The 17,117-nt window shown below is 46.6% G+C and overlaps 1 protein-coding gene across 1 annotated transcript in view; it reads right to left on the reverse strand.

The window, feature by feature from the left end:
- Positions 1 to 1,984: 1,984 nt before the first annotated feature.
- Positions 1,985 to 17,117, reverse strand: part of LOC119970512 — a 52,851-nt gene continuing 37,718 nt past the window's right edge. Inside the window, exons 5-6 of the mRNA XM_038805270.1 lie at positions 5,186 to 5,668; positions 1,985 to 2,363 (exon numbers count right to left, since the gene is read on the reverse strand). Coding sequence (XP_038661198.1) covers positions 2,004 to 2,363; positions 5,186 to 5,668 — 843 coding nt within the window. The 3' untranslated portion in view covers positions 1,985 to 2,003. The remainder of the gene's footprint in view (positions 2,364 to 5,185; positions 5,669 to 17,117) is intronic.

The following is a 17,117-nucleotide window of genomic DNA, read 5'->3' on the forward strand; positions in this document are numbered from 1 at the left end:
TGTTGGAGGGTCCTCGAGGCTCCCCCATGCACCCCACCTCATAAGGGCAGAGTATCCCCAGGGTCGATCCCCAGCATGGGCAAAATGCCACCTTGGTATCATCATCTGGGCATCCTGGCAGTTCCAGGCTGATGCCCGGGTGCCTCTGCCAGGGAACAAGGCTGGCAGTGCCAAGGTGCCCAAATGGCACCAGCACGGTAGCATGGTAGTTAGCACAATCACTTCACAGCTCCAGGGTCCCAGGTTCGATTCTGGCTTGGGTCACTGTCTGTGCGGAGTCTGCACATCCTCCCCGTGTGTGCGTGGGTTTCCTCCGGGTGCTCCGGTTTCCTCCCACAGTCCAAAGATGTGCAGGTTAGGTGGATTGGCCATGATAAATTACCCTTAGTGACCAAAATTGCCCTTAGTGATTGGTGGGGTTATGGGGATAGGGTGGAGTGCTGACCTTAGGTAGGGTGCTCTTTCCAGGAGCTGGTGCAGACTCGATGGGCTGAATGGCCTCCTTCTGCACTGTAAATTCTATTAAATCTATGCCATTCTACCATGGGTTGACCACCCGGGGGTCTCTGATTACCTGGGAGACCCCCTCCCCCCAAATGCCATTCCACCTCTTTCCCGTTTGTGGAGACCAATGGTAAACGGTGCCTGGCTGGGGTCTCCTCTTCGAGGGGATGGCTGGTTATATCCAGCAAGTGCAGATTCAAGTGTGCCTAATTTCACACTTAAATATGGAAATTTAGGTCCCATACATTGTGGTTGGGATCCAGGTCACGACGTCTCACAAGATCCAGTTAAATCTTCCGAGGGGTAGCGAGATTGGTAAATCTCGTGAGAGGCCCCTCGCAGGATTTTCAGGCTGTATCATGTCCCAAATCAGGCATGGCCATTAGATTTCACCCAGGTAGCGCTGCCGTTATGAGATGGGAGGCTCAAGGAACCATGCCCCCCCATTAGATAAGTTGGGGCGTTGGGGAAGTCCGGGGATTGTGTTGGGGGATCAAGAGATCGGGGCGCCAATCTCTTCCTGCACTGGCGAGCAGAGCTCAGCAGTGCAGGAAATAAACGTAAGTGTGGCCTCGTTGGGATCTTCCCTTCCAAGGCCTGAAAAAATGAGTCCCGTTCAATAATGGGGTTGTTCTTCACGTTAGAAGCACCGGGAAACACCTTGCTAAACCCGCCCACAACAGGAAATGTTTTCCTTTAATTGTGCCCGCTATTTTGTATCTATAAACATGTTGTGGGCAGCATGGTAGCACAGTGATTAGCACAGTTGCTTCACAGCTCCAGGGTTCCAGGTTCGATTCCCGGCTTGGGTCACTGTCTGTGCGGAGTCTGCACGTTCTCCCCTGTGTGTGCGTGGGTTTCCTCCGGGTGCTCCGGTTTCCTCCCACAGTCCAAAGATGTGCAGGTTTGTTGAATTGGCCATGATAAATTGCCCTAAGTGTCCAAAAAGGTTAGGGGGATTTACTGGGTTATGGGCATAGGGTGGAGGCGTGGGCTTAAGTGGGTGCTCTTTCCAAGGGCTGGTGCAGACTCGATGGGCCGAATGGCCTCCTTCTGCACTGTAAATTCTATGAAATATATGTGCAATGCTGTTGACTGATCATGCCTATGGCACCCCAATTATTGGAATGCCTGTGTCCAGCCCTAATAAATTAACAGCAATCTAATTTGAAAGGAAGAGACAGTGCTAGATGCTAAAAGAAAATATTTTTTTTGTATCCATTAACATTGCGAAATTAAGGCTTATTTGATAAAGCCTGTCACTGTCAATAATTAAAAGCAATTGCTTCATAATTTGTGGTTGCCAACATTTTCTAAATCATTAGAGGGTGACTTAAATCAAAAACTTTAAAGATGCACAGAAAAGAAATTTCCATTTTTAAAATTTAATTGAGATCTTGGCTGCGAAGCTTATAAAAGATGATAGAAGCAGCATATTTTAATAAGGTTAAAATCCAGCATTTACAAATTCAAAGGTTATATATGTGCTGGTGGAGAGTTTAACTGCAGGATGAGTTAGGGTTCAGATGCTTCTGTGACAACACAGGGTCAGGCGACTTGGATACATCTTTCCAAGCTGTTCCTGAAGAATAAATCGGCTGTTTGCACACAGGACGGCTAGCTATCTTTTCTGTTGATTTCACATCCAAAATGAATTGGGTGCCAGTGTCACAGGTCAAAGGTGAGAGGTGAGGGGTCATTCTGGGCCTTCCTTTATACACACTTATGGGTTGCACTCCGGATTTGGTTCTTGCGTGTAGGAAACCGCCACCAGTCCTTGTGTGAAGTGAACTACTGGAAAAGATGGGCAGGGATCCATCTGAAGTACTTTTAGGACAGTATATTTCTTTACCATATCTCTAGAATACAAAATAAAAACAAATGTAACAATGTATCAGTTTACTATTTTGTTTTAAATAACAACATGTTTTGACCTAAACAAAAACACTTGTTTGCATTGCAGTTAACAGAAAACCAGTCATGAATTTCCAGTATGTGTTGCTGGCAGGCAAGACTTCCTGCTGGCAACACACACTTGTAAAACTACCACTATAGAGTAATGGACACCATGCAGTGAGCAGCAATGATATAATCAAGACCATTGCCTTACAGCGACTGAATAAGTTTTTAATCACATGGGATTTGGGGATTTTTTTAATTAATGGGTTGAGGATTATATCCTGTGAATCTGTTCATTTATAATTAGGGCCTTTGGTTTATGCAACTGAAGAAGTTATTTTTCACTTTATTACCAGGTTTTCAGGATTCTTTTTTCTGGTCTTCATATCCTATGGTTTCGGCCATAGTTTTGGTCTCAACTGTGATCTAAATTAGCAAATTTAGCTGATATCATAAATCACTACACCGGGGTCAGACATTAAATTATAGGCTTTAATTCACTCCTCATGGAGAGATAGATTTTTCACCTATTGTGTTTTTTTATATTGTAACTTAAAGCTGGAATATTTTACATCTTTTAAGAATTTCAGTGTCTCACTAATGTACAGGCTTTAGAACTTTTTGTGATGAGCAGCATGAGTAGATAGAATTGTATTTTTAATTTTAAGCAAAGATGTGAAGTAAAGTTTTAAATAATCGTTTTGATACTGATATTGCAATTTCCATGGAACAGGTGTATTTTGTGCTGTTTTAGTTAATTCACATTTGAAAATGAAAAATGAAATGAAAATCGCTTATTGTCACGAGCTTCAATGAAGTTACTGTGAAAAGCCCCTATTCGCCACATTCCAGCGCCTGTTCGGGGAGGCTGGTACGGGAATTGAACCGTGCTGCTGGCCTGCCTTGGTCTGCTTTAAAAGCCAGCGATTTAGCCCAATGTGCTGAACATTTGAAAGTAGTCTTTCGCAAAGGAGACTCACAGTCATTTATGATGTAATATATCGAGTAATTCAGGGGTAGTCCATTTTTAGCTCTTTAAACATCAGGAAAAGAAAGAAAGTCACTTGCATTGAACTGCCTGGTACATGTACCTATGTACCAGATGCACCTATATGTCTCGATCTTCACAGATTGGAAGCCATAGGTCTAGAGCAGAAAACGGCAAAATGGCTGTGCTTCAAAGCAAATATGGATGTAAAATGAACCAAAGTTGCAGAAAACAACTGAAACAATATTTGCTCTGACAGCTAATAAGAATTGCATTGCTAGAATATAAATTTGCCCACATCTGCAAAGACACACTCATATCCAGACAAATCTTTGTCTGTGACATTGACACATTCGTCAGAGATTTATATGGACCTTTGGTTAATTAAAAAAAAAACAATACTTGCTATTCAAAATCCTATATTATATTTGATATAACTCAAGAGGCACCGCTGACATCAAAAAGTATTTCCCCCCAAAATTTAAAATGACCAGAATTGCTATATTTGATTGTAGCACCGATAAAATGCACTGCCTTCAGTGCACAAATTCTTATTAAAAAACAATGAGGTTTTTATTTCTGTAATGTGTGGTTTCTTGGACTGGCAGATGTGACCCTGCGCTCATAAGTCCCATTAGATGAGTTCCTGATCTCACCCTTGCTGTAAGGGATAAGCAATGAGAAGCGGTGACATGGTTTGTCACATGGAGGAAAGAAAATCACCCCAGCTGTGTCTCTATACATCATGGCATTGGGACAGGAAGGGCAGCTATTTGCCTGTCACCCATTTCTGTTCATAACAGGGAAGCCTGGTGAAAATCAAAAGCAACAAAGGAAACAGAAATACATTTTAAAAGATGGACAAGCATCAAACTTTGTTAACTTAAGGATTTTGTAGAGCTAAACTATTGTATCACTCAAGAAATTCCATGTTCTTCATATTTAAATCCCACAGAGATGACCCCACTTGCAGTAATCAAAAGACTCTCTATGAATGGGTCTCAGTTAAGAAGACATGCTAAAAGAGGCATTGGGAAGATGGATTGACCTCCTGACCATGGAAGACCACATAGAGGATCAGGGGGTTTGGGGAGAAGGCAGGAGAATGGGGATGAGAAAATATCAGCCATGATTGAATGACGGAGCAAACTCGATGGGCCGAGTGGCCTAACACTGCTCCTATGGCTTATGGTCATATGGTCTTATGTCTAAAGCATGGGAAACAGTATTAAAGAGGGTGAAATTCTTCAATGCCAAAAGCATGAAGTAAGTTCACAGCAAATCGACTGCCTGTTTAACAAACCTTCCAATTTTCTTTTCCATTGGCACAGACCAAAGTTTTTAGGCCATAAGGAAACTCAAGATTTGGATGGAGTGGCTGACCTTTGCCGAGGAATATACAGCGACAAAGACTACCACAAGCCCAGTGGGAATTAGATGCCACCCTGAATAGGGTCATTGCCAGAGTAGTAGTGGCCATGCTGCTGCTATAAATGTGAGCATTTAATCCACGCATATTTGGGGTGCAAATTTCCTTTGAGGTGATGCACTAGTCTTGGGGACTTTAAAACTAAGTAAATTTAGTGGACAAGAACAATTGTTTAGAGCACAATTTAAGGGGTGAACTTCATCGTGGGCTTCTCCCGCTACATTAGGTAATCCTAGCAGAAATCCTGCGGCCTGTTTCTATGTGTGAATGTGGGCATCATTAAACTTACAGCCACACAGCAGGAGAAGCCCTGAGAAAATTCACTTCTATTGTTTGTTGCATTCATTCTCTTCGGCGACAGTTACCTCAGTGTTACATTGTGACCACAAGTTGGAAGAGTCTTTCTGCGAGTGCACCTTCTGCAAGACATGTTGAGTGAGCCCTAAAAGAGGTAGGTTTCCCTTGTTTTTCTGCCCTGCTTGTGTACTCCCTTCTGTGTCTGGAAGCGATTGTATCGAGGTAAAGTTCTGATTTCTCTGCAACTGCTTTCTTTTGGGCAAATAAACCACTCTGGATTTGCGTCGTGCCAGGAGTGAGGAGTGTGTCTCCTTCTGTTGTTCTTTCTCATTCCCTGTTCCAACTGATGCTTCGGACTTCCCAGCACCTCTTAAAGTATGTGAAGATTGAATGCTCGAGTTTATGAAAATGTTGTCCTTTTGAGGTTCATCCATGCGGTTAAGACACTGTGTCAAGGTTACATACTGGCATGTACCTTCTTTCCCAGGTTGAATGGCTGACTGCAAATTTTCCAGGTTGTCTTCTGTGTTTTTCAGTTCCGTTGCCTGAATCTGAAAATTTCAACACACTTACTGTGAAATTAGTACATGTAACAATTTTTTTTGTTTCCTACGAAGAATGGCCCTTAATAAGCTCTCTGACAAGAAGATTATTTTGAGATTTCATAGAAATCCATAGAATCCCTACAGTGCAGAAGGGGGTCGGTTGGCCCATCGAGTCTGCACTGACTCTCTCAAAGAATACTTTACTGAGGCCCACTTCCTCGGCCTATCCCGTAATCCTACTCATTGATCATTGCCAATCCCCCTAACCTGCACATCTTTGGACACTAAGGGGCAATTTAGCACAGCCAATCGACCTAACCTGCACATCTTGGGACTGTGGGAGGAAACCGGTGCACCCGGAGAACACCCATGCAGACATGGGGAGAATGTGCAAACTCCACACGGGCGTCTAGCATGTAAACCAGCACCATCCCCTTCATCCCTTCTTACCAACAAATTAATCAGACATGTTATTAGACCTCCAAAGTCAAGTCTAGAACTATAAACCAGGTGGTCCTTTCTGATAATTATTCATTCCAAACCCCTATGTTAGAAGTTTCACAACTGTATATACTTCCCATCTTGAAAACCTATTTCCTACTGCCATATTTTTGCCATCCTTCCATCAAGTCTTTTCACTATATGTTCCTACACACATATTTTCAATGAAAACTGGCTATGTAAACTTGTCAGTTGTGATTACACTCTTTAGTTAATGGTGGCACTGTAGCGCTTCAGTTTTGCATCTTCTGCACAGTACTTGGTATTAATAAATATTTTGGTTCAGATTTGATTCAGTTTTTCTCCAATAGGGCATTCAATCTTTTTATATGAAAAATTTGAAGATCTCACTGATAATCCTAAATTATCTTACTGATTATTGAATCAACTACTTTGAATTGCAGGATATGGCATTTTAGTTGTACAAATACAAAATAGAAATCAATAGGAAATGTCAGTCAATATCAACCCGTCTTATTACTTTGTTCCAGTTAAAATAAAAACACGCTGGCCCTCCAGCCTTCATTCCAAACATTCCCAAACAACCCCATACACTCGTCATGCCCCATCCAATGCCACCTCATGGCCCTCCACCATGCTCTTTGACCCTATACACTCTATGACAAACTACACCCTTCCACCATATCCCCATGATCCCTAGTGCCCCCTATACCAAGCCACAGCATTTTCATACCCATTGAACCAACATACATTAGTTAGAACCAATGAATCCTATAGTGATAGTAGGATGCGTAAAAAAAGCTTTTTAAAAAATCATCCATTCATTTCTTTCCACTATGTAAAAAAAAAATTCACGACCAGCAATAAAATTGTCAATCATTCAGACCCTTTGAAGTATCAACAACAGAAACCACAAGCCCTCCAAACCACTTAACCATGTGTAAATAAACATTGTGGAATTGAAGGTAGTGATTAGGGAGCCTGGTTATCAATCAAACAGTGATTTCCAAGGTGATGGCGGGGGGGGGGGGGGGGGGGGGGGGGGGGGGGGGGAAGCTGTTTCAACAATAATAAAGGATGAGGTTGTGACATCTCTCATACATAATGCGGCTTGGCTGAGGGACTCAACCTCTACTCTTCTTGTTGAGGATTTGATGAAGACTTATGAAGATATGAATACTTAACCTCTCTGAAAAAGAAACACAAACTAGGTAATAGTCTTTACCAGAGCTCTTTGAGGAAGTACCAAGAAACATTGGTAATGGGATATCTATAAATGTGGGGTGTTCTTGGATTTCCGAAATGTATTTGATAAAGGCCACATCAAAGGTTATTACACAAAACAAGAGTTCATGGTGTAGAGGGTAACATATTAGCATGGATGGAGGATTGGTGAGCTAACAGGAAGCAGAGAGAGTAGGGCAAAATAGTTCACTTTCAGATTGGCAATATACAACTACTGGAGTGCCACGGAGATCAGTGCTGGAGCCTTACCTATTTACAATCTACAATCCAATGACTTGGATGAAGTGGCCGAATGTATGACTGCTAAATTTGCTGTTGATTAAAAGCTAGGTAGGAGAGTAAGTTGTGAACAGGAAATAAGGGGACCATTTAGCAGGATGTTGCTCGGTAACATCGTGCCATTCAATGGCACTTTGTCATTTCTTTCGGTCTCTCCGCCGAGGCCGCAGTTAGAGGGATTTCCAGCTGGTGAGCTTCATCCTGACCATTTTGGAAGGCTGCCCCAATATTTCCACCCCCCCCCCCTTTCAGGCCCCCTCCCCCACGGTTTTTGACCCCTCACCGCAAACCTTGGGAAGGTACCTTGGGACTCCCTTCACCCTACCGCTACCTGGTAAGGCCCCCTTGGGCCTGACCCCTGGTAATGCCAATCTGGGACTTGGGCACATTGGCACTGCAATACTGGGCAGTGTCCCTGTCAGCCTGGCAGTGCCACCTGGTCACCCTGCAGTACCAGTGTGGCACTGCTAGGAGCCAGGATGGCAGTGCCACGATGCTCAGATGCCAGAGGAAGTGCCATGGTACTACTCTGCTGTGTTTCCATCCAGGAATCTCCAATGACTTTGGAGCCCCCCCCCCCCCCCCCCCCCCCCCCCCCAAGTGCTGTTAGGACTGGTCTATGTTTGACTGGATCAGTACTAAACAGCATCCTGGCGAGGTCTCCCAGGTGTGGCCGATGAGTCCCAGGCGGCAGGTGAATCCGGCAAACGTATATTTAAATGAGCCATAAACTGTTCCCTGCGAGCGCACTCCGGACTGCACACAGCCATGCAACCACGGAGACTAGCTTCATGCTTCGGGGATGCTGACCTGGCCAGGCCAGGCTGCTGAACACTGTGGAGGTGAGACGGGACACCCTGTTCTCCCAAGTGGGTTGGAGGACCAGCTACAGAGCCGCCAATGCTGCCTGGGAGGCAGTGACAGAAGCCATCAGTTCGGACAGCATGACCAAGAGGACATCAGTCCAGTGAAGGAATAAGACCAAATACCTCCAGCGGGCCGCATGGGGAAATTGACACCAGCCTCCTGACATCGGTCCCATCTGTCATCCCCTGACCTCCCACCCTCAATACCCTATGGGTCGATAGTTGGCACCTCATACGTCAACAACACCCCCCCCCCCCCCACTCCCAGCATAATACCGCGCCTGTGCCCCAGAACACCCTGGCACCCACCCGCACAACCCACCCAGTGGTGCCCTCACATGTCTTTTGCCATAGACAACCCGATGCATAAGGTATGCGGCTCATGATGCCCTCTCTTTTTGGGACACACGACGGGCTGTGGGGTGCTCAACATCAGAGCTCTCACCCCCTATGTAGAACGGGCCCTGGAGATCACAGGACTGACTGAGGATAGAGCAGTTACTGACAAAGAGGTTGGCCTGCGTGAAGCCTCTGTCACGTTAGTCTGCCCAGCGGGCTAGCCTGCACCTCCACTCCTGTTGAGGGGGTGCGGGTGGGAGAATGGGTGGGAGGGTGGGGGATGGGAGTGGCCAATGAAGGAAGGGTGGAGATTGGATGGATGCATGATGGGTAAGGGGGGCTGGGTGGGGGTGAAGGGGGGGAGGGGGTTAGATATCGGATGAAGCCTCATCCTATGAGAAGTGGGTGAGGATGAGAGCCTCCCTGATTCTCCAGGCATACCAGACCCTCGCTGCCGCTGCAGCGTGTCCTCCTTCCGCTAGCTGGTCCCACGGGTCTTCCTGGCCCGTTCCCCAGCCCCTCCTGGGCCGGCTCTTCCTCCTCCTCAAACGAGGCTTCATGTACCTCCTCCTCCACCAGTCAGCATGTCACCCCGCTGTTGTTCCAGGTGTGGGGGGCACAGCCGACCGCCACAAAGCGGACCACCAGAATGGTTCATGCATCGGAACCGCATTTTCAGCAATCAAATGCACCGCAATGTCAGCACAGTTGGCAACATGGGTCTCATTATAACGGGCCTCCACGTCAGTCTCGGCCTCCTTATTGGCATCATCAACCAGGACCTCAGCACTCCTTCCCCCCAAGAGCCAACCTGGTCCTCAAAGAAGGCAAAGTTCTCCAAGTGTTCCAGGATGTAACTGTCATGCACTCTGGGAAGGGTGCACACATATGCATGACCCAGAGGTGGTGGCCATACATGAGTTGAACATTCAGGGAGTGGAACCCCTTGCTGTTAATGAAGTACGCTCCATGATGCCCTGGTATGCGCAAGGTGACATGCGTGCAATCAATCATCCCCTGAACATGGGGCATCCTGGAGAATCCTGCTGCCCTGGCATCTTGATGGGCTTGGTCCAGCTCAAAGTTAATATAGTCAGCTGCCAGGGCATACACGGCATCCATGACTTTACGAATGCGCTTGTGGGCTGTAGGTTGTGAAATGCTGCCCAGGTCCCCGTTCGAGCCCCGGAATGAACTGGTGCTATGAAGTGTCAAGGCTGTGATTGCCTTCCCAGCCACTGGGATCGGGTATCCTCCACAAGGACATGACACAGGTGCTGCACCGTCCCCATATTGAGGCAGAGCCTCCTGCGACAAATGCTGTCCGGCTTCTCCTCAAACGACCAACGAAGCCTGTACATCTTGGGCCTTGCTGGTCTCCCCCTTTGGGTCTTTACCCTGCCTGATGGGCTGCCAGGTCTGCAGGGTGTGCGGTAGCCCCACTGCACATGGGGCATCAATGCTGCTGCTGCCTTCTCCAGCATCTGGCTGCCTGGGCTGCCACCAGCACCGTGACAATACCATTCATGTTGTTATGTCTGTGAGGAAATGGAGAAGATGAGAGACTGACAATCAGTTATGACCCTCAAAGACCCAAGCCTCCCCCACCCTTACATGTCCACGATCTCTCATAGTGCCATCCAACGAGCCAGTTGTGCTGGGGGACCCCTGCACATGCACCCCCGGACACTGCAGGGGCCCCCAGACCCTCAACCCCGGCCCCCTACCGGGAACATTAGGGGGTTTGAGCTCCTGGTCCACACCCTCACCCTCTGGTCGTGGGGATATCCCCAGTGCTGAAGCCCAGTGCTAGAGTGTTTGATTGTTGGCTTCTGCCTATGTGGTGCAGCCCCTCCAGGATCCAGGCAGAGTGTCCAGGCCTCACAGTTTGATTGGAATCTTGAGCGATGACACTCATCTGAAACATGACACGTGTACCCACGTGAATCCACTTGAGAATATTTTGTTTATTAAATAATCAACAGTAGCAAAGATTTGAAAATCGACTATGCAACATTCCGTATATCACACTTACCATTAAAAACAAGGAAACGTCACCATTCCATCTTGGTACCAATTCAAAGATTTATCAGCTGATTTTCGCGCAAAAAACCAAACATACGGTATCACCCTTGCAGGTTCCACAGCAGAAACGGGCGATGAGCCTGAGAATGTGTCATCATATCCAAACCTTTGTCTGCAGAAATGATCCGTCCATCAATGTGTGACATGTTCCATGTATCGGTGCCATTCGCCATTCAGGAGCTGTAGCTGTGCAGGCCGTCTACACGGCCCAATCTCACCGGAACCAAACCCTGACATTCACATATTCCACTCAAGGTGCAGTTGAACAACCTTGACTTCCAGCATGTTTAATCCCTGGTGATGTGCCAGTTACACGCAGCACTCACCACAGCAGCAAACAAAAGCATCAGCAATCTGTGAATGCATTTCTTCAACGGCGGTAGCAGCTGGTCCATTTGATTCAATGTCATGCATCAGGTCCCGCAGTGTCTTCTTGCTTCTAACCGGATTGGCTTCTGGACTTACACATCCACCTGAGCCCGGTGTTCCAGGACCCAGGTATCTTAGAAAAAATTATCTTTCTTTCTGGTTACAGAAAAGGAAGGAAACAGCAACAGCAGCCTTCAGGCATCTGCAGCCACCAGCAGGAACAGCAGCAAACACAATCTGCAGCTGTGAAGTACTCAAATAACTAACAATGTCAATTCCACATTAACAACAGCATTCAGCTGTGCAGCCAGCATCTGCTCACAGTCAAAGGGAGTTAAAGTGACCTGCACCATATTACCCAAACGATGCTCTGCCCTAGAGGTATTTGGTTGGATGCGAGCAGCAGCTGTACTTTCGCCTGTTACGGGTGCACACAATCTGGGGAATGCCTGTAGGACTTGCAGGTGCTTGGCTTCTCATCCCCACCCCCCAGCCCAGGTCCGACACCCCACCAATGGCACCCAGCCCCCCCCCCTTTCCCCCCCTCCCCCCCCAGCAACCCCCAGCCCCCAACCTGAGCACTGGGGCAACAATTCCAGTTTCTATGGACTGCATGCCTGATTTTGAAAATGGCCTCTCACTGCCTCAGATCGCCACAGCAGGCATTGTGCTGCTTCTCGTTTTTAAATAGGAATAGGTATGCTGAAGGGTGCCCGCCTGACCTCCCGCTGGAGTATTCGTTAGATCCCAGGAGGCTGTTAGATAGAACTTCCATCTCTTTAATGAAATGGAGATTGCACTCAATCGGTGTTAATTGGTACTTCGCCACATCCGGGAGGGGTCCGGAATCCGTCAACGGGAGCGGGCCAGTGAGATTGGAAACCGATCCTCGCCAGGCTCAACGTGGCTGTTAGATCACGCCCTACGACTCTATGACTTTCGAGTGGAGATTTATCCCCATGATTGCCGTTGATTTCAGTTTTGCTGGGTTTTCTTGATGCCATACTCGTTCACGGGCAGTCATTCTCACATCACTTCTTGAGTTGAGCTCTTTTATTAATTTTGGACCAAGGTGATCAGGATCTGAGTCACCCTGTTGGAACCCAAACTAAGTGTCAGTGAGCAGTTTATTGCTGTGCAGATGCTGCTTGAGAGCACTGTCGATAATACCTTCCACCACTCTTCTGATGATTAGGCCGAAGGGGTGGTAATTGGTTGGATTGGATTTGTCCTGCCTTTTGTGTACAGGACATATCTTGGCAATTTTCCACTTTGCCGGTAACATGCTGTTGCAGCTAGACTGAAACAAGGTGACTAGGAGTGAGGCTAGTTTTGGAGCACAACTCTTCATTATTATTGCTGGAATGTTAGCAGGGCCAATAGCCTTTGCAGTATTTTGGCCAGAGAGCAACTGTGCCCCTCCTCTCTCTCAAGATCCACCTAAAGCTCAATACCCGCTCAATGCCTTGGGATGTCTGATTTGTATATCCAGCCACAATTATGCTGATGAGCTCCAAGGTCAAATTTCACAATAACACTCAGTCAACAACTTTTAATCTGTGCTCTGAGCATATTAACTAACTTGCGACCAAGACCAACTCTTTCTGGGCCTTTAACTGAACTGTTTAACTGTAGTTGTTTAATGTCACGTTCGAGGAAAATGGCTCAAACTGAAACAGTTATTTTGTCCTGCAAAGTATCATGTCCTTTTAGCCCAAACACACCGAATCAGAGAATTGTTATGGCACAGAAGGCCATTTGGTCCATTGTTTCTGCTCCTGCTCTCCAAACGAGCATCACGACTTTGTGCCATTTCCTCAAATTTAAGTAATCATCTAATACCCTCTTAAATGCCTTGACTGAACCTGCCTCCACCACACTTCCAGGCAGTGCATTCCAGACGCAAATCATTCATTGTGTGAAAGGGTTTCTTCTCACATCACATTTACTTCTTTTGCAAATCACTTTAAATCTTGGCCATTGCGTTCTTGATTCTTTTATGAGCAGAAACTCTGTCCAGTCCCTCATGATTTTGAACATCTCTATAAAATCTCCACTTAGCCTTCTCTCCAATGAGACGAGTCCCAACCTCTCCAATCGATCCTCTGAAATACTCCAACCTTAAAATTGTGGGCTTTAATTTTGGCTTGGGTCTCGTGTTTAAATTAGCTTGCAGCTAGTTTGTTTCGAAATTCTGTTTTTATAATTCTTTCACAGACCGTGGCTAGGCCACAATTTTTATTCTCCATTCCTAATTGCCCTTGAGAGGGTGATGCTGAGCTACCTTCTTGAACCGTTGCAGTCCTCGTGGTGTAGGTACACCCATAGGGCTATTAGGGAGGGAGTTCCAGAATTTTGATCCAGAGGCAATGAAGGAACAGAGACATAGTCTCAAATCAGGATGGTGTATGACTTGGAAGGGAACTTGCAGGAGGAGTGTTTCCATGCTTCTGCTGCCCTTGTCCTTCTAGGTGGTAGAGGTTATGGTTGGGGAGGTGTTGCACTTGGCACAAAGATAACCTTTTTCTCAGATAAGTGCAAAGTTTGTCCTCATTTACATTTTTATATGCATACCATGAAAGTTGAGAGCAATAGTCCTGACCACTCTGTTCTACATCTCCCAAAGTCCATCCCTACGTCTCATGGGTGTGCTCTCATGGCAGTTAAAGAAAGTGATACAAGAACATCCTGAAGGTTTCAGTTAGGAGTCTTTTGTAATATAAATTTAGAGTACTCAATTCATTTTTTTCCAATTAAGGGACAATTTAGCATGGCCAATCCACCTACCCTGCATATCTTTGGGTTGTGGGGGCGAAACCCACACAAACATGGGGAGAATGTTCAAACTCCACATGGACAGTGACCTGGGGCCGGGATCGAACCTGCGACCTCGGCATCATGAGGCAGCAGTGCTAACCACTGGGCCACCGTGCTGCCCCTCAGTTAGGAGTCTTAATATCAACTTGGAATCTTGGGAGAAGCTTGCCCAAGATCACTGCACCTGGCACAACAAAATGAAAAACAATGTGGCCTACATCAAAGACATATGCATATTAGGGACAGAGAGAAAGTGCAAGCAGAGGAAATCCCAACCCAGCAATTCATCCAAACTCAATTGCCTTGGATATCCTTCCCTATTTGCAGCAGAACCACCTGGATGCAGATTGCCTTCGCAGTCACCTACAGACGTACCACTGGAACCCGACCAAACACCAGAACTACTACAGGCAATGACACCTGCACCTCAAAGGATTAACAAGATGTTTTTATAGCTTTGTTAATATTTACCTCAGACTTCTAGAAGGGGGCAATAGTACATTTCAAAACATTCTGTGAACATTTTCCCTTAATCAGTGGATCTGAGCATGCTCATGGTTTGTGTGTTCATTAGGACTGTTTTGGATGGGAAGGCGGTTGAAAAGGTAGATGATTGTCCTTCATGGCAATGTTTCCAGCAACTAAATGAGGACCAAATTACTTTGACATTCAGCCAGCCTCCCACTGTAATTCCTGGGAGAATTGTGTTGAAACCAAAAAATAAATTGGCACCTGGATAATCTTGGCCTATGTTTTGATTCTGTGTTAGCTGTATAAGTGTGGAAGTGCTGCTTATCATTCACAAGACTACTGGCAGGCAGGGATGAGGTGTAATGAACCTTAGAAGGATAGCAAAGCTGGAGTCAATCGGCATCAGGGGGAAACTCTGCTGATTGGAGTCATACCTGGCACAAAGGAAGATGATTGTGGTGGATGGTGGTCAATCAGCTCAGCTCTAGGACATCACTGCAGTAGTTCATCAGGGTAGTATCCTTGGCCCAACCACCTTCAGCTGATTCATCAATGAACTTCCTTTCATCATAAAGTCAGAAGTGGGGATGTTTGTTATTGACTGCACAATGTTCAGCACTGTTCATGACTCTTCAGATATTGAAGTAGTTCCTGTCCAAATGCAGCAAGACCTGGACAATATCCAGGCTTGGGCTGACAAGTGACAAGTCACATTTGCGCCATACAAGTGCCAGGCTGCCAGGCAATGACCATCTTCAACAAGAGGATCTAACATTGTCCCTTGGCATCCAATGGCATTACCATCTCTGAATCCCCCAATTTCAACATCCTAAGGGTTACCATTGATGAGAAACTGAATTGGACTAGCCATAATAATTCTATGGTTGCAAGAGCAGGTCAGAGACTAGGGGCTGGATTCTTCGCTGTCGGGATTCTCCATTGCGCCGGCAGTGCACATGCACCCGGGGATTTCCCAATGGCATTGGGCCACCCATAACGAGAAACCCCATTGGCCGGCTGGTGGGATGGAGAATCTCGCTGCCGGCGATGGCAAGACAAAGAATCCCGCCCCAGGAATCCTGCGGTGTGTAACTCACCTATTGACTCCCCAAATCCTGTCCACCACCTACAAGGCACAAGTCAGGAGTGTGATGGAATTCTCTCCACTTGCCTGGATAAGTGCAGCTCCAACAACACTCAAGAACCTCGACACCATCCTGGACAAAGCAGCCTACTTGATTGCTCCTCCTTCCACAAATATTCACTCCCTCCACCATTGAAAAACTGTGGCAGACGCCCTGGAGAGGGTGAACTCCTCCTCTTCATGTGCGAGGCTTAGTCTCATCCAGTTCAAGGTGCTGCACCGGGCCCACATGTCCGGTTCTAGGATGAGTAAGTTCTTTGGGGGTGAAGACAGGTGCATCATGTGTTCGGGGAGTCCAGCGAACCATGCCCATATGTTCTGGGCATGCCCGGCACTGGAGGAGTTCTGGAAGGGGGTGGCGAGGACGGTGTCGAGGGTGGTGGGATCCAGGGTCAAGCGAGGCTGGGGGCTCGTGATATTTGGGGTTGGGGTGGAGCCGGGAGTGCAGGAGGCGAAAGAGGCCAATGTTTTGGCCTTTGCGTCCCTAGTAGCCCGGCGGAGGATCTTGCTGCAGTGGAAAGATGCGAGACCTCCGAGCATGGAGACCTGGATTAATGACATGGCGGGATTTATTCAGCTGGAGAGGGTCAAATTCGACCTGAGGGGGTCGGTACAAGGGTTCTTTAGGAGGTGGCAGCCTTTTCTCGACTTTCTGGCTCAACGATAAGGTACTAGGTCAGCAGCAGCAGCAACCCGGGGGGGGGGGGGGGGGGGAGGGGGGAAAGGGGGGTGGGGTTTAGGGGGATAGTGCTTAAGTTAATTTACTTATTGTTAATTTATTTTGTTGTTTATTGGGTTTGGGGGGGGGGGGTTGGGGGGTTTGTTATATGCGTTGTTAGGGTGCCGGGGGGTGTTTATTACTATTATTGTTATTGTTATTATTGTTTTGTTGATATATATTTTTCAAAAAAATTCCAATAAAAATTATTTAAAAAAAAAGAAAAACTGTGGCAGTGTATCATTTTCAAGATGCACTGCATGAATTTCCCAAGGCTCCTTAGGCAGCATCTTCCAAACCCACGACCTCTAGAAGGACGAGGACAGCAGATACCAGGGATCCCCACCACCTGGAAGCTCCCCTCCAAGCCACTCACAATCCTGACTTGGATATATGTCACCTATCCTTCACTATCACTCGGTTAAAATCCTGGAAGTCCTTCCCTAACAGCACAGTGGGTGCACCTACACTTCATGGACTGCACCAGTTCAATAAGCAGCTCAAGTGCAATTAGGGATGGGGAATAAATGCTGGCCTGGCCAGTGAAGCTCATATCCTTTGAATGAATGAAAAATAAATTCTGAATGACCTGTCCTGTTCCTATATTCCTCAAGCTATGTAAAAGCAAATTATTTCTTTATTAAATTTAAAAAAACATTC

The sequence above is a fragment of the Scyliorhinus canicula genome, chromosome 8, assembly GCF_902713615.1.
Source record: "Scyliorhinus canicula chromosome 8, sScyCan1.1, whole genome shotgun sequence".
Taxonomy (NCBI): domain Eukaryota; kingdom Metazoa; phylum Chordata; class Chondrichthyes; order Carcharhiniformes; family Scyliorhinidae; genus Scyliorhinus; species Scyliorhinus canicula.